This window comes from Gopherus flavomarginatus, chromosome 15 (assembly GCF_025201925.1).
Source record: "Gopherus flavomarginatus isolate rGopFla2 chromosome 15, rGopFla2.mat.asm, whole genome shotgun sequence".
NCBI lineage: Eukaryota > Metazoa > Chordata > Testudines > Testudinidae > Gopherus > Gopherus flavomarginatus.
Window position 1 is genome coordinate 914265 of NC_066631.1, and position 26738 is coordinate 941002.

At 49.0% G+C, this 26738-nt stretch overlaps 2 protein-coding genes and 1 non-coding gene across 7 annotated transcripts in view; 2 read left to right on the plus strand and 1 right to left on the minus strand.

The window, feature by feature from the left end:
* Nucleotides 1-1764: 1764 nt before the first annotated feature.
* On the plus strand, nucleotides 1765-1836 carry TRNAC-GCA (transfer RNA cysteine (anticodon GCA)). The gene has a single exon. It is a non-coding gene; the product is annotated as a tRNA-Cys (tRNA).
* Nucleotides 1837-4433: 2597 nt separating this feature from the next.
* Nucleotides 4434-25340, minus strand: LOC127034675 (zinc finger protein OZF-like). Its single transcript, XM_050923805.1, has 6 exons — nucleotides 25284-25340; nucleotides 13783-13865; nucleotides 10124-10250; nucleotides 7451-7564; nucleotides 6623-7082; nucleotides 4434-6454 (listed from the first exon to the last, which is right to left on the minus strand). Exons 2-6 carry the CDS (start codon nucleotides 13846-13848, stop codon nucleotides 5542-5544), a joined length of 1680 nt encoding a protein of 559 aa, XP_050779762.1. The 5' UTR covers nucleotides 13849-13865; nucleotides 25284-25340; the 3' UTR covers nucleotides 4434-5541.
* LOC127034660 (zinc finger protein 391-like) overlaps nucleotides 25222-26738 on the plus strand; it is a 35417-nt gene continuing 33900 nt past the window's right edge. For all 5 annotated transcript variants that reach the window (XM_050923754.1, XM_050923752.1, XM_050923758.1 and 2 more), the window contains exon 1: nucleotides 25222-25437. In XM_050923754.1, coding sequence (XP_050779711.1) covers nucleotides 25258-25437 — 180 coding nt within the window. In that variant the 5' untranslated portion in view covers nucleotides 25222-25257. The remainder of the gene's footprint in view (nucleotides 25438-26738) is intronic.

Below are 26738 nucleotides of genomic sequence, written 5' to 3' on the forward strand. Positions count from 1 at the left end.
GTTTACCCCTTTTTCCAGATCACTCAGGAGTATGTTGAATAGTGCTGGTCCCAGTACAGACCCCAAGGGGACACCACTATTTACCTCTCTCCATTCTGAAAAATCAGACCCTTTCTTTCTTGCCTTTGAACCAGTTACCTATCCCAGGGAGAACGTTCCATCTTAACTCATTTTGCTTCAGAGCCTTTGGGGAGAGACCTTGTCAAAGGTTTTCTGAAAATTTAAGTATACTAGATCCACGGGATCACCTTTATCCACATGCTTGTTGACTCTCTCAAAGAATTATAGTAGATTCGTGAGGCATGATTTTCCTTTACAAAAACCATGTTCATTCTTCCCCAATGTAAGGGGTGGCAGACTCACCTGGCGGTGCCTCCTGCTGGTTATCTTGGGAATTAGCTATCCAGCCATCAAAGTACCCTCTGCAGGCCGGTGATCTGCCTTACCACAGGTGGCCCCCTGTCCCTCCCAGGATCCCGGTGCCCCTTTTACCCTGTCAGTACCCCCACAGTTCTGGGTCTCCCCCTCTCACAGGAACCCCCACCCACTATCCTCACTTCACCTCAGTCTTTGCTACTGCCCAGTCTTCATCTAGCCCCCATTCACTGGGGCAGACTGCAGTATGAGCCACTCATCACAGGCAAAGGGGTTTGGACCGGCCACCTCTGCTTCCCCACTGCAACCCTGCACCTATTCAGCCTATAGTCAGGCCTGCAGCCTGGGGCTTTCCAGGCCAGAGCTCCCAGCTCCTTTGGCCCTTCCCCAGCCCTGCTCCCAAGCTAGATGTCTTGCTTAGGTCCCTGCAGCTAGGCCCTTCTCTCACTACGAGCAGAGGGAGACTGACTGGGCTTCTGGCTCACAGCCTCTTATAGGGGACAGTTGGGCCTGATTGGGGCACGGCCACAGCTGAGCCTATTTGCCCCAGTCAGCCCAGGCTTCTTGCCCCAGCCACAGCCCTCTCCTGGACTGTTTCAAGCCCCGTAGGGCAGGAGCGAGTAACCATCTCGCTACATCCAACGAAATCTCTTTAGCTATGTGTCTAATAATTGGGCTCTACAATTTCACCCAATGTGCCTGGTACTGAAGTTAGCCTTAGTGGCCTGTAATTGCCAGCTGCCTCTCTGGAGCCTTTTTTATACACTGCTTCAGGCAGGGACTAATGGCAGCCCCAGACTTTCCCTTTCTCCCTTCTGGGAAATCAAGTTCAAGTTCTACAAGGAGCTAAAGAAGCCTCAACCCTGCATCTGAATTCATGTCACATTTCTCACTACCCGACACAAACAAATGTCATTTCAATCCCAGTGAGTCCACTTCAGTCATTCCTCAGCCCCATCCCTTCACCCTCCTGCCTTAGCTTAAGGCATTGTGCCACCCTGTGGGCGTTTCATGTCCCTCCTCAGTTTCACATACAGACACAATTTCCTTTGCCGTTCAATGAACAGCAAAACCTTTCTGTGTCTCTAGTCTGAGCCAGGGCATTTAATTCCATTGAAACCTTCTCTCCTGCAATGGCAATGGTCAGACAGAGGGGACGTGGCCACCTTCAGCCCTGAGAGTGAGATATTCACTCTTCTCTTTCTTCAAGATGCTGTTGTTAGTCCACAAAACATGTACCATGGAATAAAAAGCTGAGTTTACTCCAGGGTGAGGAAAGAAAGGAGCCACCAACTCCCCCAAAAATCTCTGTGCCCCAGAGAGAACCTGCCCCTGCTATTGGAATCACTGATGTGCTTCAGCTACAATGGGGAAAGTATCTGCTCTCATGGGGGTATAGCTCAGTGGTAGAGTGTTTGACTGCAGATCAAGGGGTCCTTGCTTCAAATCCAAGTGCCCTCTAATATGCCTCTTATTTTTTTATTTTGAGTTTTGAAAAAAGGGAAAACATTTTCATTTCCATTCTCCATTATGTTCAGGAGCTCCACTATACAGGGCTGCTTGAAATGAATATAAACACTCAACATTTCACTGTCCAAATGCATAAAAACCGAGCAAACCTGACCATCAGCTGAAATCTGTTCCAATCCTCTGAGTGTCTACTTTATGTTTTCATCCATTAAACAAAGGGGTCATATGAATGTACATTTGCAGATCCCTCTTCTCCAGGGCTGTGCTGTGCAGAAGAACAAGAACCACGTCCAGTTGGGGTTCAGGAGTCTGATGAGCAAAGGCAACTTGGTGCGGGATAAAGTCACCAGCACTTTGGCTCCTTCACAGTCAACCAGCAGCTGGGCCCCCAGGACAAGGCATGAGAAGACGACAGTGGCTGTGAGCAGGAAAACAGCCCCCAAGAAGCTGGCTAAAGCTGTCAAGATCCTCAGGAAGGTCACCATGCCCATGTCTAGAATGTACTGACTGCAGCGGGGACCAAAAAGGCAGAGAAAAGCCCTCAAAAGTTCTAAGCTGCCAAGCCCCAGAAAGTGATCAAAATCCTACCTAAAATCAAGACAGGATAAGGCTAAGGTCATCTCCAAAGCCAGGGCTAAGAAGGTAACACTGAGAAAGAAGTGAAGAGATTTCCATTGGGATGACTCCTGCTCCCCTAATGGCTCTTTTATGAATCACCATGGACCAACCGGAGAGATCAAGGTCCTGCAGGACAAACAGTCTCACGGGCAATATAATGAAGTGGTGGCAGTGGGGGGAAGTGTTTCTCTTACAGAGGGGAAGTGCTGTGTTTTGTGTAACACCTGCCAGGTGAGTGATGCACTGACAGGGCAGCTGCCCATTGCTCCCACGAGATCATTCTCTTCCATCTGCTTCTGCTGTTATTTCAGAGCCAGCACTAGTGGAAGTGTGTCCCTGTCACTTCACCAGCTGTAGAACAGGCTCTGTCTGCATCCCAGCTCTGATTAATCCCACTTTTTAATGTATTTCTACTGTGTGATACTTTTCCAGTTCTCTGCCTCATTCTAAGATTCCTGTGAGAGACTGACTGTGGGGAGGAATGGACTAATTTGTGTGACATTCGGTAAGTTGCCATAGTATGTGACTGAAACCTCTGCTGGAGGTGGGCAGGAGCCTGTTACACACATAAAATAGCTAAGCTTTACCAAACTATCTGCTACACATTCAAACCTTCCTGTAACACACAATAGAAATTGCGGTTCTGAGAAATGGCAACTTTCCATTAACACAGATCATTGTTTTCTGTACTTCCAGAGGCATTGAAATAGAAGCACATTACCTTTCAACAGCTGCTATTTCATGATCAGCAGCAGAGCCTCTGTCAATTTACCACCCATAAAGCTGATTGTTTCTAACTGCAGGGTTAGCCAGACCATTCAGTAACATTATCGCTCTGTTTACAAAGCCTTTGGTTAGTGACAAATCATGAGACTTATCCCTTCCTGCTGTAATTCCACTGACTCCAGTGTTCTCTTTCCCCAGTTATGGTTTCAAGAAAAGAAACAAATTAAAACAACCTTCAGAACTAACATGCTGTGGGAAAGTGAAAATGTTGAGAGCTCAAATAATTCAGTTTCTTCTGTGTCTTGTGTATGTCTATCTGCTTTGTGTGTGTGACCAGTGGGGCGTTTGTTTGCTCCAGGCAGGTTCAACCCTGTCAGATTTGTCTGTGGGGAGGGGCTAGAGAAAACAGACACCCTGGCCTTCCAGGTTGGGGTTAGGCAAAGGAATAACGACCCTGTCCTGTAAAAAACAAAAAATGTTACAGAAACAGTGGTAGGAACAGTGCTAGAGAAACTGGTAAATAATCACAATGCCCAGGCTTGAAGTAATCGGAAATACAGAATTCAAAAAGCAAAGCTCAGGGGAGATTTGGGGTTTATTCTCTGAGCTTAGCCATGTGCTATAGCACAGGGAGCACTTTTGGAAGTCTCCCATCCCACAACTGAGGAAAGGAAAAGGATTCTTAGGTTCTAGCACAGATTGAAGGAGTAGAGTGATGGGGAATAAGGAACTTCCTCTGACTTACCCTAACTACGTCTGTTGTTACAGAGGGTGAAATGACATTTTTCTCTATCCCTGCCCTGTTCCTGCTCTTTGTTATAGTTCAATATATTTTAAGTGTGGAAAATGATAATAAAAATATCTGCTCCCCAGCACAACCTGAAGCAACATTAGAGTAACTGGGAATGAAACAATTTGTTCCCCAAGGGAGAACTCAATGATTAACAAGGGCTTTGAAATGGGGGAACAGGATAACTGTGATGCTCAGGGTTTGTTTAGACTAGGAAAAGTGATGGAGTTTAAGTCAGGTCAAGGCGAAAGCTAATGCCAACCACTGCACCTGGGCTGCATCTGCACTACAACTTTTTACATTAAGATGACTAACTTGAGCAGCCAACGCCATGTACAGTCCTAGTGGATGGAAGGCACAGGTAGTTTTTGCCTCAGTGTACCTTGCTGGTGTCTGCGACACGTAAGGCTCGAGTGATTTTTTAATGGGGGAGGAACGACAAGACATAATAAAATAGGATTTAAAGCCAAATGGCTGTGTTTATTTAGCGGGGATAGTTACACTTTAGGCTAGGAAAAGTAACTTATTAGTAATAGCTCTTATTTACTTAAACTATACACTTTTTTATACAAAAAGGGAAAGCAAAACAAAAGAGCAGGCTATAAAAGCAAAGCTAACCGTATCCCTTATACACAGAATAAAACAGCAGGCAGAAAGCAGAAGGAGGGAGATAAAGACAAGGCAATAAAACAAGTTATAAAAACAATCTTGACCATAATAAAACAGCAGGCAAGAAACACAAGAAGGGGGGTAGAGACGGGGGTGGGTTAGCAAACGCAGGCTGCTTGCAGGAGTTACAGAATACGTACCACAACCCAGACGTAACTGACTAGCAGCACAGACCCCAAGTACATGACGAATTGGGGGATGTGGTTTTGTTTATACGACACGATACGACACGAGCCGGCAAAAACGGAGGGGTCTCCTGGCTAAAAGGGTGATCAAGCCTTTCAGCTGACACGCGGAAAACTACTGACTCTGCCCAGGCTACAGTTTTGTCTGGGGGCTTTTACTCGTGTTGATTTCGGATTGGTCCCTAGTTCCTTCGCCTTCCAGGTTCCGGGTTGGGGCCCAATAAGTCAGCAGAGGCTGCACACAGCACGCTACTTTGTCCGAGACAGGCTTGCATGCCTATATATGGCTCACAGGGGCGGGCACTCTGCATGATATTCCTTTGTTCATAATACTGTTGCATTACTGCATACAGCTCTGGCTTATATGGCTCTTGCCTTATTTGGGCACGGCTTTGCTCTGACCGACAATTGGCCAGGCTGATAACTGGAGCAAAGGTTTAGGGTTGCGACAGCTGGGATCAAACCTCTCTCCCACGGACCTGGAGCTGATGAACATTCCTGGATGGAGGGACACACACTCCTATGACTCAAAAGGAAAGGAGTTGATAGAAAAGATCATAGGACTGACCCCAAAGAAGGATGAGCTGCAAAAGGAAGAAGCAGGCAACTTATCTGGTGGAGCTGAGAGACCACGGTGAAGATGATGCAAAAATCACTATGTGGGAATTAGCAAATGTGATTTTTTAAAAAAAATGTTTTTGGCCATCTCTAGTCAAGGGATTTATTACAATTTTCTCTTGTGGATTTTCTGATGTCTAATGAGGCTTGAGCACTGATTGAAGCTTTTCCTGCACTCAGAGCTTTTCCCACACTCTCTCCCATGTGGATTCTCCTATGTGAGACAACGTTTGAGCTGTGCTTGAAGCTTTTCCCACACTCAGAGCATTTGTACGGTGTCTCCCCCGTGTGGCTTCTCTGATGTCTGATAAGGTGTGAGTTCCAACTAAAGCTTTTCCCGCACTCAGAGCATGTGTAGGGCATCTCCCCTGTATGGATTCTACGATGCGTGATCAGGGCAGAGCTCTGACTGAAGCTTTTCCCACACTCAGAGCATCCATATGGTTTCTCACCCATGTGGATTTTCCTATGTTTGATAAGGTTTGAACGCTGATTGAAGCTTTTCCCACACTCAGTGCACGTATAAGGTGTCTCTCCTGTGTGGATTCTCTGATGTGTGATAAGGATTGAACGCTGATTGAAGCTTTTCCCACACTCAGTGCACGTATAAGGCATCTCTCCTGTGTGGATTCTCTGATGTGTGATAAGGATTGAGCGCTGACTGAAGCTTTTCCCGCACTCAGTGCAGGTGTAGGGCATCTCTCCTGTGTGGCTTCTCTGATGTCTGATAAGGTGTGAGTTCTGACTGAAGCTTTTCCCACACTCAGAGCATGTGTACGGTGTCTCTCCAGTGTGGATTCTCCGATGTCTGATAAGGTGTGAGCTCCGACTAAATCTTTTCCCACACTCAGAGCATGTGTAGGGCGTTTCTCCTGTGTGGATTCTCCGATGCCTGATAAGGGCAGAGCAGTAACTGAAGCTTTTCCCACACTCAGTGCACGTGTAAGGTGTCTCTCCTGTGTGGCTTCTCCGATGTCTGATAAGGTGTGAGTTCTGACTGAAGCTTTTCCCACACTCCGCGCATGTGTAGGGCGTCTCTCCTGTGTGGATTCTCTGATGTCTGATAAGGTGTGAGCTCCGACTAAATCTTTTCCTGCACTCAATGCATGTGTAGGGCTTCTCTCCTGTGTGGATTCTCTGATGTCTGATAAGGTGTGAGTTCTGACTGAACCTTTTCCCGCACTCTGAGCATGTGTGGGGCGCTTCTCCTGTGTGGATTCGTTGATGTGAGATGAGGGCTGAACTATCGATGAAGCATTTCCCACACTCAGAGCATCCATAAGGTTTCTCAGCTATGTGGATTCTCTGATGTCTGATAAGATGTGAGCGCCAATTGAAGCTTTTCCCACACTCATGGCACCTGTAGTGTGTCTCTTCTAAGTTGATTCTGTCGCTTGTTATAAGGTCTGAGAAGTTACTAAAGTTTCCCTCTGGCCTCCCCTGAGTCTCACAGGCTTTTGGTTTTTCTGGGAGTGCACAACTCCCGGAAACATTCCCTTTGGATCTTCCTGATAACATCCCATGTGGTTCTCTTTGCTCAGCATCTTCCTGATGGGGTTTCTCCTCCTCATTCTGACTCACCATCCCATCATCTGAAGGGAGACAGAGAGAATCGAGACATAGATCACTACCTGCACCGGAAAGAAAGAAAATCTCAGAGAGAGGAATGGAAAAAGGGATGAAAAATCCAACATATGTGTGGGAGAGATCAAATCTATCAGGAGCAGATTTTCCCCAAAACCTTCCCCAGACGAGAGAGGAAGGGATCAGTTTTGGTCTGCATCTCACGAGAGCACTCAGGGGAAAGTGAGATCGGGGGCAACCTGCTGCCAGTTGTCAGTCAGAACAGGAGGGAAGCCATGAGTGACATCTGGAATAATGATTCCACATCTGCAGGGAACAATCCCGAACTTGGAGAGCTTACAGGGTCCTTGTAGGGCATCCCAAATGTTTCCTGCATTCCCACACAGTTGTTGAGTTGGTTTAACCAATTCCTCACCTGGGAAGGCAGCTCTTGGAAGCACTTCTTTCTCAGAGCCCTGGAGGTCTGGGACCCACGGTTCTTCCCCTCGTTCCAGCTGTGAGATCACATCAGGTTTAGAAACTGGAAACTCTATTGCAGGCAAAGAAAACCAGGGAGGTCAGTGGAATTTCTGGGATACTTGTCACAAAGAATAGTCCATGGTTTTAACCCCCAGCTCATTGGTAAGCAATAACATCCCAAGGCCAGCTTCCTTGGCTCAAAGTGGCAGGAGAGTTATGATGATTATAAATCATATTCATTACATTAGTTGCTCCTTAGCACTAACAGTGGGTCCTCATTGTGCTAGGACAAGTACAAACACAGAACAGTAGATGGCCCATGCCCTGAAGAATTTACAATCTAAATATACAAGACAGACACAGAATGGGGGAAGGGATAGAATCCACTGTTAGAACAGAGATATTCAGGCCTGCCTGTAAAGCCTATAGTTTAAGAACTCAGGGGTACTTTTATCACTTAGCTACCTACAGGAGTATGAAAACAAAGAATCAAAATCACTGTCTGTATTTGTAAGGGCCTTCTCTTACCGTGACAGACTGAGGCCTTGTCCTTAGGCTAAGGCCTTTGACTAAGCAGCAGTGACAGCCATAAGCTGGGAAGCGAAGGGTCACAACCTCACATCCCAAACCAGTCACACTGAAATAAGGTGCTATTGGGCTGTTAGGAAGATGATCCTGTCCTGATAGTGCCCATCACCACCAGCTAAAGAAACAGATCTTAAGATGGTTAAAGAAAACTTAGTTTGATAGCAGCGTGTTTGGCAAGAAATCACTTCTCAATGCTTGTGGTTGTGAAACCCTCATTTTTGTATTGTTTTATCTTTATGGCCATCACTTTTACAAGTTAATCAGTCTGGTTCTCTAATTGTTTTTGTCTGCTGTATAATTAATATTGCTAGGTGTATGTTAATTAGGGTAGTGGGATACAATTGGTTAGAGAATTATATTTCAATGTGTTAGGATTGGTTAATTAAGTTTCAGTACAATGATTGGTTAAGCAAAGGTACAGTTGAGAATATTACTATATAAACTGAGTCAAACAGGAGGGGGAACAGGAACAGGGAATGAGGACACAGGGTAAATGCTCTGCGGTATCAGAGCTGGTAAGGGGGACACAGAGAAAATGCTCTGCGATGTCGGAGCGGGTAAGGGGGACTTGCCGCCGAAGACCCCAGACCCCCTGAATCCTCTGGGCAGCCCTGGGTGACAGTCATTCCCTTGTCTCTGTCGGGTATTCCATTGATGTAGGTTACTCCCTGCCATTCCTTAATGACCCATTCATATCATCCCATGACAGCTACGTGACAAAACACCTCATGTCTCCTGCTCTTTATAATCATAGCAATACCAATCACAGCAGGAAACTGAGGTGTGTATTGGCATCATACAAGTATCACCAAAAGTCCCACCTCTATCTCACACACACTGCTCACAGCCCCTGGAGAGAAAGCAAAGCACAGGGACTGGATGTTAATCCAGCGAACACAGTGGACGACAAGCTGCAATCCTCACACACTGGTCAAAAAGCAGAGGCACGTGGGTCCCTACCCATAGAGAGGGGCTGGCTAGAGGCCTGATACCTGAAGGGCCATTCCTTGAGCAGACCATGGAGGCAGGTCAAAGGCTTAACTACTCCTGAACTGTGACATTGCAAAAGCATATTTTGGGGTATTAGGAAATCTAGTGACTCAGATGTAATGGGAGGGACAATTAAACTCCTCCAGTGTGAGGAGAAGGCCGGGGAATTAAACGCTAACATTCAGGAGCAACAGCCTCTAATTATTCCAGAAAAGGAGAATGTACGAAACAAGAACTGGGCCATCCAACCTCAGGAGGGACAGGCTCAAAGATCCAAGGAGCCTGGAGGGAAGACAACTTGTGGCTGCTGCAGATGGCGAGACTGGGGACAAGACTCTCTCCAAACTCTCACTCTTCTTGACCCCAACCTGATTTTATGATTTATGACCTAGTCTCACATCTTGTGGGCAATTTTATACTTGTAGAGGTAAGATGCCATGATCAGAGTATTGCTTATTAGCTTGGAACATGCGTGGAGGGGCAAGGAAGTGAACATAAAGAAATGGGTTATAAAGGGCAGGTCGACACTACAGCTGGGATTGACGCTCTGAGATTGATCTAGCCGTGGTCGATTTAGTAATACGATTTAGTAAACGTAGCCTAAGCTTGCTACAGTTCAGGGCCTTATATTAAGTTGAGGCTTTGTGAGAGTGGTTATGCTGAAGTCAGGGATTTACCTGAGGTTTGGGAAGGGATTCAGGGTTAAAGATCTGGGATCCCCCCACTGCTCAAGATCCCCAAACCTCTCCTCCCTCCCACTGACTCACCCAGCCCACTTCCTGGGTGCCCTTCCTCCACACTCCCCTCTCCTTCTTCCCATTACTCGCAGCTGGCACCACCTTCCGGCACCTTGGTAGTTTCTTGTGTTCCCTCCTCGTCTCTCATTACCTCCTCCCTCCCTGCTGCCTGCTAGTATATGGGAGATAAAGAAAAAAAGGGGGAAAAAAAACTTCTCAAAACTTGGATGATGAATAAAGGTATAGAGTTATTACTGCTCAGGTTCTTCAGAGACCCCGCAGCTTCCAATAACCCAGGGGACAGGACTCCTTACCCAGCAAGACCACTGTCTCATAGTTCTCCTGCATGACATCGCTGTAGAGGGCTCTCTGAACAGGGTCCAGCAGAGCCCATTCCTCTCTGGTGAAATACACAGCCACCTCCTCAAAAGTCACCGGCCCCTGAAAGAGAAAGAGTCCAACACTCAGGACCTGCTGCCCACTCACAACCCCACTATTCACAGAACAGCAGCACCAGGTAAATGGAAGCTACGGGAGGCACATGTTAACAGAGTCCCACCTCACCTTGCCTAGAGCAGCCAGGAGGCATCAGAGGGTAGAAAGAGAGAAACTTTGTGTCTCCCAGCTGACAGACGGAAGCAGGGTCTTCACATTTATCACATAGCTACTAGCCAGAGCTTAATATAAGAGATGAGGCTGTCTCTGGACCCTGCTGGTGGCTCCCTGGTAGGAATCCCAACATTCTCAAAATAAAATATATGGAAGAAAGGGGAACTCAATAGTAAAGAATCTAAGTTCGAAGGTCAGAATTGTAGAAAGTTGGCAATGGAGGCTATCAGAAATCAATGATCAACCAATGAAAATACGAAGGAATTTTTAAAAAGTACAAAATTAATCCTAACAAAGGTAGTGGTAAATTACTAGATGGAAATGGCAGAATTATCAACAATCATGCAGAAGAGGTAAAAGTGTTCAATAAATATTTCTCTCCTGGATTTAGAGACAAACAGATGATGTAACTCATATCATAAGATGTTGATGCTGACGCTTTCCATTCCAAAAGTAACTCACGAGGATGTTAAACAGCAGCTATTAAAGTTAGATGTGTTCAAATCAGTGGGTCCAGATAACTAGAGTTTTGAAAGACCTGCTGGAGGAGCGTGGTGGACTGTTAATGTTGATTTTAATTAGGACTTGGAACACTTGGGAAATTCCAGAAGACTGGAATAAAGCTAATGCCATTTCAATATTTAAAAAGTATAAAAGAGATGACGCAGCTAATTACAAGTGTGTCAGTCTGAAATTGATACTGGGCAAGAGAATGGAGCAGCCCATACCGGATTTCATTAATAAAGAAAGGAGGGTAATATAAATAGTACCCACTAAAAAGGTGTAGACAAAATAGATCCTATCAAACTAACTGGATATCCTTATTGGATGAGATCAAAAGTTTGGTTGCAGCTAATAGTACTGATGTAATATACGTAGGTATATGAGTTGGTTTAGTACAATATTTTGACTAGAAAGATACAAAATACACATGGCATACATTAAATAAATTAAAAACTGGGATTTTAAATAGGGAACCATGGTCGCATGGATTTCTTTCTAGTGGGTTCCCGGAAGGACTGGATCTCGGCCCTGTGCTATTTAACATTCTTATCAATGATCTAGAAGAAAATATAAAATCATCATTGATAAAGTTTGCAGTTGTCACAAAGATTGGGGGTGGGGGTAACTAATGAAGTGTCAGTAGGTTCAGATTTCAGCACTGGGAGTCTGGGAAGATTTCCCAGTCCTGGCTGGAGGGTTATTTCCTGTTCCACAAAGACGGGAAGTTCCATTCCCAACTCCTGTGCCTTGAAATTAGGACCTATCTCACACTACAGCCCATATTCAATAATAGTGGAGGGATTATATGATTAGGACATAATTATGAGGCATTTTGTACAAGATGAGTCATGTGTGGTGTCACTTGAAAAGTTATGATTTGCTAAATATGATTATCCTACCTGTGTGCGCGGATCATGTTTGTATCTGAAGTTATGGATATTGACTCTGTATCTGTTTTTCAAATGTGATTACTCTGGGTAACACCCACAACGAGCCTTTCAGGTACAACCATGAAGAAGACAGACAGTGCTGATGGCTCATCAACAAAGACAATGGAGTGTGGAAGAGCTTAGCCCTCCTGTGAATGTTTCAGCCAGCCTATGAGTCATGGCTACTATGACTCAGCAGGCCATGCTAGGGCATGTGACCAGACCACATGACAATGAACTTCATTTTGGTACCTGTATTTTTCCACAAACTGGACTGGGAACTGAGTTTAGAACAAAAGGTTCCTGCCACATGGAAAAGCTACATAAGGTGGGGGTGTGATATCATCTCTTGGCCTCATTCCCCGCACAAGAGAACTCCTGGAAGCACCTGAGGAACAAAGACTGAACTGGGGGAAGTGTTGGTCCCAAGGTAAAGGGATTTCAAGCTGTGTATGGAAACTTGGTGGACTGCTTGTATCATCAGTCAGGGTGAAAAACTGCTAATTCAAATTCTATCCATCTAGTATGTTAGGCTTGGTTTGAGTTTTTGCTTATTTGCTAAGTAATCTGCTTTGATCTGTTTGCTAACACTTATTGCTGGGAAATTGGCTGTCGTCTTCTCTGTCTCCTTGAGTGGCTTAGGTAACGCACTCAGGTAGTTTAGTTGGGTGTATGGCACCACCTGCTGTAGTGTTGGGTGATAACAGGCCCTGGAGAGGCTGACTGAATCTCCAGCAAAGCAGCATGAGAAGGGCCAGCCCAGCTTGAGGGTTAGAGGACACAGCGGTTCCCAGAAGACCCCCAGACTGCACCCCAGGGCGACAACCCATCACACCCTAGAGTACACAAGTCTCAGCAGGTTTGTCACATCCTGTCCCCTCCCTTTCTCCACCCAAGATATTTCCTGCCTCCCACCACCTCTAGCAGCTCCCACCAGTGGTGAGCTCCAGCCGGGTTGCATGAACCGGTTGTTAAATTTAGAAGCCTTTTTAAAACCCGTTGTTCCAGGACAACGGGTTCTAAAAAAGCTTTTTAAATTTAACAAAGGCTCAGACAGCTGTCCACCCAGCCACCGGCCCCAGCTCACCTTCCCCTCTCCTGTGAACACTTTGCTCTCCTTCTCCTCCCTCTCCCCTGCTTCCCGCGAATCAAATGTTCGCGGAAAGCCTGAAACAAGCAACAGGCAGGTAAGCCAGGCCAGGAGGGGGGGGAATGGCGCACGTAGCTCAGTTCAGCTCCACCTGAGCGGCTCCCCCTGGCCCCAGCCAAGCGCCCCAGCCGGGTACCGGCCAAGCACCAATGGCTTGGGCTGGTCCCAGCCGAGCGGCTCTGACTCGGCCCACCTCGGGCCCCGCAGCATCGGTCCTGGCCGAGCGGCTCCAGCCCAGCTCGGGGAGTCACGTCCTGCGGTGCCAGTTGCGGTCCAGGCAGAGTGGACCCAGTCCTGGCCCCAGGCAGTGTGGTAAGGGGGCAGGGAGCAGGGAGGGGGTGTTTGGTGGGTTGTGGGGGGGTGCATAGGGGTCAGGGCGGTCAGAGGGCAGGGAACAAGGGAATTCAATGGTGGAAAGGGTCCCGGGGGGCAGTCAGGAAGGAGCAGGGGTTGGATGAGGTGGTGGGGGGCAGTCAGGGACAGAGAGAAGGGGTGGTTGGATGGGGCAGGGGTTCCGAGGGGGCATCAAGAATGAGAGGAGGGGTTTGATGGGGTAGCAGGGGGCAGTCAGGGGACAGGGAAGGGGGGGATGTGTCAGGGGTACCCAGGGGGTGTCAAGGAGCATGGGGGGGATTGGATGGGGCATGACCTCCTCGTGAGGTAAGGAGGAGGGAACCTGTTAATATTTTGGCAGCTCATCACTGGCTCCCACCCTCCTATACATTTACTGCTTCTCTCCCTCCAAGCAGAACCCACCACCAGCTCCCTGAGAATCCCTTACCTGAGCCAGCTCCACTGCAGCCATTGCCTTCCCTCTGGGAGGATGGGATGATCTGGAGCAAAACATGGACGTTAATCTGTAGCCTGCCAGGGTGAGAAGGGCAATGTGAGAGAATTCAGACAGGGTTTCTCTCCTTTCCCTATGTCGATTCCCCCCAGGATTTTCCCCTGCTAATGGACATTCCAGGTTCTGCCACACTGTGAAGCACAGAGTGACCTTATTCCAGTACAGGCCTAGCCCCCTCCTACCAGGGTGTAACCCTCTGACACATGGTGAATCTCTCCCAGCAGCAGAGTCTCTCTGTTACACTTACCAAGTTTGCGGGTGATACCAAGCTGGGAGGGGTTGCAAGGACTTTGGAGGATAGAACTGAAATTCAAAATCATCTGGACAAACTGGAGAAATGGTCTGATGTAAATAGGATGAAATTCAATAAGGACAAATGCAAAGTACACCACTTAGGAAGGAACAATCAGCTGCACATATACAAAATGGGAAATAACTGCCTAGGAAGGAATGCTGTGGAAAGCGAACTGGGGGTCAGAGTGGATCACAAGCTAAATAGGAGTCAACAGTGTTGCAAAAAAGCAAGTATAATTTTGGGATGTATTAGCAGGAGTATTGTAAGCAAGACACGAGAAGAAATTCTTCCGCTCTACTCCACGCTGATTAGGTCGCAACTGGAGTAATGTGTTCAGTTCTGGGGGCCACATTTCAAGAAAGATGTGGACAAATTAGAGAAAGTCCAGAGAAGAGCAACAAAAATGATTAAAGATCTAGAAAACATGACCTATGAGGGAAGATAGAAAAACACTGGGGAAGACTCAGAGGGGATATGATCACAATTTTCAAGTACATAAAAGGTTGTTACAAAGATGCCGGAGAAAAATTGTTCTTCTTATCCTCTGAGGATAGGACAAGAAGCAATGGATTTAAAGTGCAGCAAGGGCAGTTTAGGATGGAGATTAGGAAAAAAAAAACTCCCTGTCAGAGTGGTTAAGCACTGGAATAAATTCCCTAGGGAGGTTGTGGAATCTCCATCATTGGGGATATTTAAGAGCAGGCTGGACAAACACCTGTCAGGGATTGTCTAGATAATACTGAGTCTTGCCTTGAGTGCAGGGAACTGGCCTAGATGACCTCTCGAGGTCCCTTCCAGTTCTATAATTCTATGAACCAAAGGCCAGAGAAGAGCAGAATCAAAGGAGTCATTCTGGGGGATTCTCCCTGTCACTGTTCCCAAGGCAGCTCTCTCAGGTTTACAAAGCTGTTTGATGCTCCAGCCTTTATACAGTCTCTCCTGGCAGTGCCCCTTTCATGGGCTGGGCCTAGTTTTAGCTTTTGTGAAGTGTGACCCTCGGGGCGCTGAGATTGGGCCTTCTTGCCTCAGCACATCTTTCTTCTTTCTGTGTCTCCCCAGTGAGTCCAAATGAGTAGATACTCCTGACAGAGACTGTGAACATAAGAACATCAGAGCTGCCCACTGTATCAGACCAATGGTCCATCTAGCTCAGTGGCCAATGCCAGGTGCTTCAGAGGGAATGAACAGAACAGGTAACCATCAAATGATCCACCCCGTCACTCATTCCCAGCTTCTGGCAAACAGAGGCTAGAGACACCATCCCTGCCCATCCTGCCTGTGACACTGGCAGATGAGGTGTTAGCTCTTGCAAAAGCCCCCATGTCTTCATTGAACAGGGGCAAACGCATAGCTGGTATCAGTCTGACTCACCTGTGTTAGTATTAGGGATTAGGATTATAAGAATGCGCTTACACTTTATTGACTGTTTGTGAGTTGCCGCCTGGGTTAATATCTGACTAGTTGCATTGTGAGCCTCTGTGGCTCTGTAAATCACCAGGCAGGAGAGAGACTTTACCTAGGTGAAGTGCTGACTGGCAAGTGAATGCATTACACCCTGCCTAGCAGAAAAGGTTCATCAACACCAGATAGACTATTATGCAATGTTAAAGACAACAAAAGACTGTTGTTGTGCTCTTGACTTCCCATTAGCTGACTTTGCAGCTCAGAGCACATGGCAGGAAGGGGATAAAAAAACCCATACAAAAGGAACTGATTATCTGCATGCTGCTTGGACTCTGGGGGGGCAAAGTTTCTAGGCATAAGCAAGAGATCCCCAGCTGATTAGCCTGGGTTAGTCCTAGGGAAGATATAGGGCTTCCTTATTATAAAAGCTTCTATTACCTTTTGAAATTTAAGACTGTAACTTGTCTGCATCTATAGGATTACGTGCTTTAACTTTGTAAACAACTTGTTTCCTTTAAAATAAGTCTTAATACAGGTTATTACAGGACAGGCTAGAAGTATTGTCTTCGTTGTGAGATCTAAGATTCAACTGACCTCAGTAAGTGACTGGTCCTTTGGGACAAGGTCAGGCTTGACAAAGCCCTGGCTGGGATGATTTAGTTGAGGATTGGTCCTGCTTTGAGCAGGGAGTTGGACTAGATGACCTCCTGAGGTTCCTTCCAACCCTCACATTCTATGATTCTATGACTGGCAGTAACCTGAACATTGCTGTGATTCGTAGGGTAAAGCAGTGGTTCTCAACTAGGGGTCCTGGGCCTGCTGGGGGCCACTAGCAGGTTTCAGGGCAGGGGCCAAGCAAGGCCAGCATTAGACTCACTGAGGTTCAGGACAGAAAGCTTAAGTCCCAGCACATGGGGCTGAAGTCCAGGGCCCTGAGCCCCACCACCCGGGGCTGAAGCCAAAGCCTAAGCAATGTAGATTTGTGGGGCCCCTGTGGCAGGTTTCCCCAAGAGAGGAAGAAAGTGCTCGGAGGACTCAGCCAGAGTGTTGAGCCCTGACACACTACTGGCTCAGAGGGTCTCTGCCAGTCAGGAAGGGCCAGCAGCGAGGGAAGGCTGGCAACTGATGGTTGGAGGGGTGAAGAGGTTTAGGGTATGGTGGGGGAAGAAGCCTCTGGGACTAGATAACCTGAGGCTGGGCAGTCTCCATCGGGACATTTGCTCCTCCTGTGCCCTTTCCACACCCTCTTGCGAACAGAGAATGACCACCCTGTCCCCACCCCCCGAGGCAGCCGAGGAGACTCTCCCAAGTTGCACCCACTAACTCTCTTCCCATTTGGGGTATAGCTCGAGGCAACAAATTACCACCAAGATGAACCCAGCTGAATGTTGCCTGTTCTGGTGCCACAGGGGGCTCTGGTGGGTAAAAGGCAAAACTGTAGCACTTCTCAGGCAGAACATATCTTCTTCAAGCCAAAAAAAAAAAAATCTGCGCTGGACGTGAATTCTGTGCATATGCAGTGGTGCAGAATTCCCACATGAGTAACTCACACCTGGCACAAACTTAACCTGCTCACTCCCATCTCTTCTCCCTATGTGTTGAGTTCCAGAGCTGCTGCTGTCATTAATGCACAGGCTTTCACTGCCGTTAGTGCTGGCAAGACCCAATCCAGTTACAGGACTGAACCCTTATTTTCCTATCACATGGGAGAATCTCAGCAGAGGGGGAGGTGAGAAGGGGAGGGGGTACAAAGGGGAAAGTTGTTGTAGCCATGTTGGTCCCAGGATAGCAAATAGGTATTTTTTAATTGGCTCTAAAATTACCTCATCCACCTTGTCTCTCCAAGAGATCTGAAAGTGGCACAAGGAGACAGACAGGAAGACAGAGCTCAGGACTCTAAACCAAACATTTCAACCCCCTGGAAGAAACTACATTTCCCTTCTGCCCCTGGGTATGTTTGGATCCTATATGAGGGACCACCCCATTCCCCTCACAGCAGCAAAAGGAGACTGCAGCCAGCCCCAGATGGTCTTTCCCAATCCTGGGATGTTTGTTATGACAAAGTTTGTGTGTGGTGGGTGCACGGGCTGGGTACAGCTGGACCGATCTGCAGATTGGGAAGTCAAGACAACTCTAGCACAGCTTGAGGGCTGTGGGCAGGGGGAGCAGTTCTGGAGCTGGGCCTCTAGCCTCTCTAGGTCCCATGGCACATGGCTCTGGCAGCATCAAGTGGGTCCATCACTGCAGGGGAAGGTTGGGGTAGTGTCTGAGATCAGGGTGAGAATTGGAGGGGGGGTCCATGCTCAAGAATGGGGGATGGAATTCACCTCCCCACCTCTCTGCAGAGCTCAGCAACTAGGGCCTTATCCAGTGAAGTGAATTTCACTCTGGGTGACTGAGTCAGCCACGGAAAGATCCTTGTGCTTTCGGTTCCACACTGGCCACAGGGTTTACTAGTTCTCCCTCCCCAGACGGCCGGGGGCAGCCAGGGATAATTAGTGGGTTATGGGAATTAGAAGATGAAAATTCACTAAGAACAATGACATTTGTGTGTTTATTATTAAATCCCCAAACACCCACCAATCCCCGTCCTCCTTCCGATGAGCTATAAATATCTAAGGGACACAGCTACTGATCCTGCAGTCAGTTCCTGCCCTTCCCCACTTTCTATAGCTGCACTTTTAAGAACATGGCAGGGAAACATGTAAATACTTCGAACCAAATTCCAGAAGCTGCTGAGCATGGAGAAGTTAAAATGAAATCACGGTACCGTCTCTCCAAGGACCTGGCCCCTAGTGCAAAACAACAGACGCTCCCCAGAAATCTGAAATGGCCACTTCATAACTGACAAAATGTTATTAATCTCTTCACTCCTGGGAATTACAAATAAGAGAAACAACCCAGTGATGGTGATATCCTGAGGAAAAGATCTCATGTGTCTTTAGATCATACCGATTTGTAACCTGGAACTTTATGCATTAAAATGCCTAATTCGTAGCCCTACGGCAATTGCCTGGTGTCACGACAGGGCAGAATTAAGGTTGGTGCCTTAGTTGTGAATTTCCATCCCCTAGCATATTGCAACTGCTGTTAAGTGGGTTTGACAAAATCCATTTTCTCTATTTCTTTCTTTTAATTTCAACAGATAGCGATATTTATTTTTAAGCCCTTTTTTCGATGTTTACAATTTCAATGTTCAGAGCTGTGGGAAGTTATGGGGGTTGTCAGACAACAATTGTTTAATAACAGTAACTGCTGAGATTCCAAAAGCCAAATCATATAACTGTTCAAAGAGAAATTGTCAATGTCACACCAAAATATACAGTGTAAATATCCTTAAATCAAACTCCACTTTCTCTTGAAGCATTTCTGTACATTACCTGTATAAATATTTTTTTTCATCTGTGTGTGTGTACAGTGAATTTAACATTTACTGCAATTTATTCATAAAAATCCAATCCTTTCAAGCATAATTTTAAGTAATGAAGTACTTAAATTCTTTCATTTCCTAGACTGGAATGTTTCATTTCAGGATAATTACACCCTCCTTGTGATGTATTTTACTCGCAGTACTGTAATCTCCTCGTGATGTAGCTCCTGTCTAGGAGCTCTGCTGAAGCCAGTGGCATTATGATCAGGTGACACACTGACATGAACAGAGACACATGGGGGAGGGTGGAGGACGAGGTAACATGGAGCCTACCAGAGTTGAATGTGGCCGTAAGAGCAAACGACCTCTCAGCCTCTCCTCTCTCCCACCTCCCAGAGTCAGTAATTCTGAGAAATCGTTCCATGAAATCTAAATAGCCCCAGTATGAAAGACAGTGATTAACGTCAGTACGTTAGGGGCTGCACCGCCAATCCCCTGCCTGGATGAGGAGGGTGAACAATTGCAGTAGAAATGGCTTAGGCTGGGAGAGGGCACAGCTGATGTGGGACTGGGAGTTGAGTTGACCAAGAGGCCAGAACTCATCGGGGGTTTGGGAGAAGTCAACAGGACTGGGTAGAGGCATTTCAGTGTATTTTCCCCATTAACCATTCTTCCATGTATTTAATTTAGAAACTTTTTATTCCTATCTAAACACCTTGGAGCTAAGCTGGGTTGATGCATTTCCACTTACAGTCGTACAGTTGTAATTAGGTGCTTAATCAGATGCTCATGCAACACAAAGCAGTCAATAAAGGGTGTGCTTTCATTCATTAACTTGACTGTGTGCTATGCATCGCTTTTAAAAAAAGATAGTGTGAGCGAGTGTCAAAATTTTAGGCATTAAGAAATGGTACGTAGGTGTTAGTTCATTTCTCATGCATTTATCTCCTAATTTTAATGTTAGTTTTGAATCAGTATTAATACCATGTTGTTTTAACAGCAGTAGGGTCCATTTGTATAATTGTTTGCAAGATTTCATTGGATATTGTGAACCAGCCATCTTCGCCTTTTATTTTGAGATTCCTAAATACAATCCAGTGCACCTCTCCTGAAAGACTGCAAGCCCTGGGTGGTGACATGTTCCTTAGAGAGCTAACACCTGACGAGCCCTTTCGCCCTAAAAATGCGCATTTGGCTCTTTGGCACTGCTTTATCCGCCCCACCAGAAAATGCTAGAGGTAATCAGGAAATTACAGCTGACCTTCACTAGGTACAGTTCTACCACCTATGGGCCAACATTCAAATGCTTCTGTTTGTTTATCTTTCATTCAGCTTTGCAATTCTTAGATTCCATTTAAAAACTAGAAGTGAAATAACCGAAGCAAGTTAAGACGAGAGTGGCATTGGGTATAGGTAGGGGTAAAACAATAAATGGAAAGACCTGACTATGCAAAAAGGAACATCGCAAACTATCAGAGCCCCAGACCCTCATCCAGCTGAACCCACCCCAGCCAGGCATATCAAGCTGGGTCCCTGAAAAATCGCCCAGCCCGTCTGGCAGTGAACGCTGCGTGTTCCAGGCAGAGCTACGGTGTGTGCGTCTGCTCTGCTGACGTGCTGCTTTGGTACGGAAGGCACCACGGCCACAGGGAGCAGATACATGGACTCCTACAAAACAGAATCCCAGATACACCTCCAATGTCACATCCCCCCCACCTCCCCACTGTCTGCCATCCCCTCCCCCACCTCCACATGGCCAGTCTCAGCCTATTGCTAACACTTCCTCCCAGCCTTCTGCACTACAAATAAATAAAACATGGTGTTACAAAAGGTAGATTGTGCCACAGAAACCCCATCTGGATGTCAGTAAGGTTTTTGATACAGTTCCACGTGGAAAACTATTTGTTAAATTGGAGAAGATGGGGATTAATATGAGAACCGAAAGGTCAATAAAGAATTGGTTAAAGGGAGTCTACAAGGGGGTCAGGCTGGAGGGAGTTACTAGTGGAGTTCCTCAGATCAGCCTTGGGACCAATCTTACTCAACACTTTAACTAGTGATCTTGGCACAAGAAGTGGGTGTGGGACACAAAGCCAGGAGGGATTGCCAATATGGAGGAGGACAGGAAAATCATACAAGAAAATCTGCATGTCCTTGAAAGCTGGAGTAATAGAAATGGGATGAAAATGAACAGTGCACAAATTCTAGTTGTTCTAGTTCTAGTTGTTAGTCTCTAATTGTATAATTTTGCAAGAAGCTGGGGATTTATCAATTGGAAGTGACAGAGGAGGAGAAAGACCTGGGTGTATTGGTTGATCACAGGATAATTATGAGCTGCCAATGTGATGCTGCCGTGAAATAGGTCAATGCAGTTCTAGGATACATCAGGTGAGGTATTACCAGCAGACACATGAAAGTGTTAGTACTGTTATACAAGGCACCGATGAGACCTCATCTGAAATACACCTCTACCTTCTGCCCTTAAAGTCTGTGAGTCTATAAACTGCGCTTTGTGTTGCACAGACACCGATGGAGATCAGGGCCCCATCGTGCAGCACATGGCAGAGAACCAGACTGAGATCAGCACCCCCATTCTGCTGGGCACTGCACAGACAGAGAGGGACAGTCCTTGCCCCAAAGAGATCACAATCCAAGGAGACAATGGGTAGGAGGAAAACAGAGAGGGGCTGTGACTTCCCCAAGGTCACCAGGCAGGTCAGGGACAGAGCCAGGAACATACCCATTAACGCCAGAGCCACATCACGCGCAGCTTGGAAAGGTCCCCAGACCCCATTGTATTAGGCTGCAGGAGGAGGTGGTTTGTCCATAGATGCACAGGCTGTCTTGGCAGGGCAGCTCAGCTGTGGTCCCTGCACACAGGTGGGGTGTGTGTTTCACAGGTCAGGAGAACTCAGTGTCCAGTCCTGTGGGGCTGTGCTCCTGGCTCATACCTCCAGCACTCACTGCTGCCCCCCCCTTACCAGCTGCACTGTTCAGCCAGCCCCAGGCCTCTGTGAGGTCACTGCCCCTCCCACTCCACCACTTCAAACCTTCAAACAGGGACATGGTGCACCAGTGCCAGAGTGCACTAGTGTAAATTCTGTCTGTACTAAGGGTTTGCACCAGTGCCTAAAACACCAGGGTGGCAGAGACCTTCAGTGCCCAAAACAGCAGTACGGTGGCACTAGAACTGGGATGTATTTCTAGCTCTGTCACAGACCTTGCACACATCAATGTTTCTCCTCCCAACTTTAGTCTCTTTACCCACCTGCCCACTCACTGGGGTCTCCTCTCTCTCCAGAGCCGCTCACCACTAAAATCTGTGTGTGTCACCAGAGCTGAGCTAGTTCAGCTCTGGAATAGTCTTACAATGGGTCTGTGGAGTCTCTTTTCCTGGAAGTTTTTAAGAACAGGGAGGACAAACCTCTGTCAGAGATAATCATCATATACTTGGTCCTGCCTCGGCAGAGAGAGCTGGACTTGATGACATCTTGAGGTCCTATCTAGCCCTACATTTCAAGGATGCTATGCAATATATACGTATAAAACAACATACAGAGAAAAAAAAAAACACACAACAACCTGATGTCAGGCCATTCAAACAACAACAACAAAACAAAAAACTACATTGCACAGCATAAAATGACACAATACTAAGGAGAAGAAAGGAACACAATGCAAACTAACACACCTTAGGACAAAAGTACACAGTGCAAAATAGCTCAACTCAAACCAACATAACACAGACACCAAAGACGCTGAGGCAAAACAATGCAACATAAAACTATGCAACACAACATGGTGCATCATAGTTCCAAAAGGCACCATGCAAAACAGCTCAGCGTAGAACAGGACACAGCACAAAGAGAATTATTTCAATGTAGGCCTAGAAGGGATCTTGAGAGGGCGTCTACTCCAGCCTCCTGTGCTGAGGCAGGACCAAGTATTCCTAGACATTCCCAGATGGTGTATCTCTAACCTAGTCTTAAAAACCTTCAGTGAAGGAAATTCCACAGCCTCCCTTAGAAGCCAATGCAAGGCAAACACAGGCCAAATCAACACTGTACACACACATGCTGGGCTTGTGGATAAGGGGAGAGGCAAGAATTCAAACAATCTGGATTCAGTTCCCAGTTTTGCACCAAATTCTCCATGCAAAGTTGAGTAAATTACTTCAGCTCTCTGAGCTTCAGTTTCCCCATCTGTAAAATGGAGAGTCGCCTCCCACCATTGGCCTATTTAGCATTTGAGCTTTTTGTGGCAAGGCCTCTCTGTCCCTGTGGGCATGTCGACACTGCAGTCAGACACCGGCGGCTGGCCTGTGCCCGCTGACTTGGGCTCACATGGCTCAGGCTGTGGGGCTGTTTAATTGTGGTGTCCATGTTCCGGCTGGGGCTGCAGCCCAAGGTCTGGCACCCTCCCACCTCGCAGGGTTCTACAGCCTGGCTCCAGCCTGAGCCCAGACATCTACACTGCAACTAAACAGCCCCTTCGCCTGAGCCCTGTGAGCCTGAGTCAGCTGGCATGGGCCAGCAGGGGATTTCTGACAGCAGGGTAGAGATACCCTTGGTGTCTTTTCCACACCTGTCACAATGGGGACTCTGATCTTGGTCAGTGTCTGTGCAGAGCCCTGCACAACAGGAAGCCTGATCTCAGTTGGGGACTCTGCAGCTCCCAGCATTACAGGATCCCTGATTTTGTTTAGGGCCCCTGCAGCAACTGGCAAAATGTGGGGGCAGGATCTCTGTCAAGGTCTGTGCAGCGCACAGTACAGTGGTGGGGTGTGATCTTTGTTAGGGTCAGTGCAATGCCAGGCCCAACGGGGACACAGATCTCAGTCGAGGTCTCCAAAGTGCCCAGAACAATGGAGGCAGCGGTTTGGGTCACAGTCGTGCGCTGCCTGGCACAAGGGGGGCCGTGATCTCAGTGCAGGTCTCAGTTTTACCTGGACAACAGTGCGGTCTGATCTCACCTGGGGTCTCTTCAATGCCTGGCAGAACACGGCCACGCTCAGCACAATAAGAGCCCTGATCTCAGTCACACACCTGGAGAGAAAAGTGGGAAGATTTTGGAGAATTTGATATCAGTATTTCAGAACTGAGGAGAAAATGGGGCACAAACTAAATATTTGCCAATATAAGGGACAAGCATCAACATGTGGAGAGATTTTATGTCACCATTCAACAGTTCAAGAGAAAAGAGCGGAAATTGGAGGGGATTCTACAGGGATATTGAATCAACAACAGGATGGGATGGATTCTTCCTGCCTCACACTCACAGGGCCAGAAGGGAGCCCTGGCTGATGTCTTTTCACAGGGGAAAGGAGTGGGGCTGCAGTCAGAAGGTCGCTGGCTGTGGGGAGGGGCTGGCAATGGGGTCTGGGAATGTGACCAGCAGGTGATGGGGAGGGAGGAGTAGCTGGACTAGGAATCCTGGGGCTGGGCCATCTCCATAGGGGATGCTTGCTCCTCCCTCCCCTTCCTGGCCCTTCCCACGCCCTGTTGCCAGCACAGAGTGGCCCCCCCAGCCCAGCGGTGTCCCTGTCTCAGGGCCGCCCCAGCCTCTGCCCATTAACCCTCTGCCCAGTTCAGAAATCACTCGGGGGAACCATCTCCCACCTACACAAGGACAAATCACTGCAGGTGAAAATGGGGGGAAACACCCCAAACCTGAGATTTGAACTGGCCATGGGCGAAGGGGAGAGAAAATGGGGAATAATCGGGGGAGGGGAACAGGGAACTTTTCAGGGGTTTGAAGGAAGGAGGAGTCACCCTGGGTGTTGCTCGTTGCTCTCTAGGGAGAAAGGGGGCAGGACGGGAGAGGAGGGGGGTCCCCACGGGAGGGGGCAGCAGTAAATCCGAGGGGATCTCAGGCCCCCCTTTCTCTCCCCACTTCTTGGGGGGTCACCTGCTCTCCCCCCCCCCGGCCATGTCTGGGCTGCACAGACATTTCCCACAAGCCCCTTTCCCAGCCCGGTCTCACCGCCCCCTCCCCGGCAGCCCCTACCCGGCCCCACGCAGGGACCCCAGTGGGGCCGGGCCCCTCCCCCCGCCACCCCCCGTGGGGCCCCAGGGCAGGCGCTGGGCTCCTCGGGGACAGCAGCTCTGAGCCCCCCGCGGGCGCTGCCCCCGACCCCCCAGGGAGCAGATCCCGGCGCTGCGAGATGCCGGGTCCCCCCCCCGGACACTGGGGCAGAGTCACCGCCCGGCCCCGGTCCCCGGGGCTCGCTCCGGGACCTGGAGCTGCAGCTCCGCGGGCAGAGCCGCGGCGGCTCCAGCGGGAGCAGGGCCGGGCCGGGCACGCGGGGGTTAATGAAGGGCTCTCCCGCCGCGATCTGCGCATGCCCAGAGCCCCAACGGCACAAACCCTTCTCCGGCCCCGGGAGAGGCTCCAACGGCCCCGCGCGAGCCAGGGAAAGCAGGAGCGGCCCGCGCGCGTTTGCAACTCGGCTCCGCCTCCCCGCGACGTCACTTCCGCTCCGGGGAGAGGCAGGAACTACATCTCCCAACCTGCCGCCCAGGTAAAAGACGCCAGCGTGACCCTCCCCCCCGCTCATCCTTTGCCCCGGCCCCGCCCCCTCTCCCAGCCGGTGCCTCTCAGACCGCCCCCCCCCCGCCTGTTCCCGGGGACCGGCACCTAATAACCGCCCCCAAACACCCCAACCCCAGCCTTGACCCCCCCGGCAGGAGCGTGTCCGCCCCACGCGTGTCCCCGCCCACCCCGCGCTGCCCCCGGCCCCACCGCGCTGCAGGGCTGGAGCAGCCCCCGCGCTGCGCTCCCGGCCCCGCTGCCGGCACAAAGGGGCGGGGGCCGGGCTGGGGGGCAGGAGAGGGGCTGGGGCTCCCCAGGGGAACAGCAGGGGCAGGGGCCGGTGTAGCAGCTCCTCTCCCCCCCCGCAGTGTCCGGCTCAGCACAGGGTGTCAGCTGGATCCCAGCCGCTGCAACCAGCACCAGCGAGCGCTGCAGCCCGCGGGGGGTTTGCAGGGCACAGGAAGGGGAGGGAGCAGCTGGGAGTGGGGGGGTGCAGGGCACAGGAAGGGGCTGGAGCAGCTGGGAGTGGGGGGGTTGCAGGGCACAGGAAGGGGCTGGAGCAGCTGGGAGTGGGGGGGGTGCAGGGCACAGGAAGGGGCTGGAGCAGCTGGGAGTGGGGGGGAGGGTGCAGGGCACAGGAAGGGGCTGGAGCAGCTGGGAGTGGGGGGGGGGGGGTTGCAGGGCACAGGAAGGCATTAACTCCTCCGTGCCCAGCCGGGGGGGCTTCTCCGGCTGCAGTGTCGCCAGCTCAGGCTGGGGTTATTGGGGGGTTGCTGGTGGGTTCCTGCTGGAGGGGGAGGGGCAGGAAATACTGAAGAGGTAGCAACTTCTGGGGAGTTAGGGCTTGAGGGGGCAGGGAATACCCTGGGTGAGGAAAGGGAGGGGGACAGAGTGTGACAAACCTGCTGGGACTTGTTTAACGTGGGCCTAGATTCTAGGAACAAACACTTGGGTGTTGGGGGAGAAAATTCCCTGATTTGTGAAACAGGAAATAGAGAAACCAACCCCCTGGGCAGGATTGGGAAAACTGACCAGACTTCCAGTGCTGAACCCTCAGCCTGCTAGCCAGGGGCTGGTGTGACATGGAAAGGGGGCTTCCACCAGGGAGGTATAGGGAAGATGTCCTGGCCCCTCACATCCAGCTGCTGGCAGTGGGGAAGGTGTTGGGTTCCTTACCATAGGGTTGTATCAGCCTCTGGCTAGTAGGTGTGTGATGGATCTGCAGGCAGAGACAAGGGGTCCCTCTTTGTTCTCTCACCATGATGCCCCCGGGCTGCTCTCAGCAGTGTG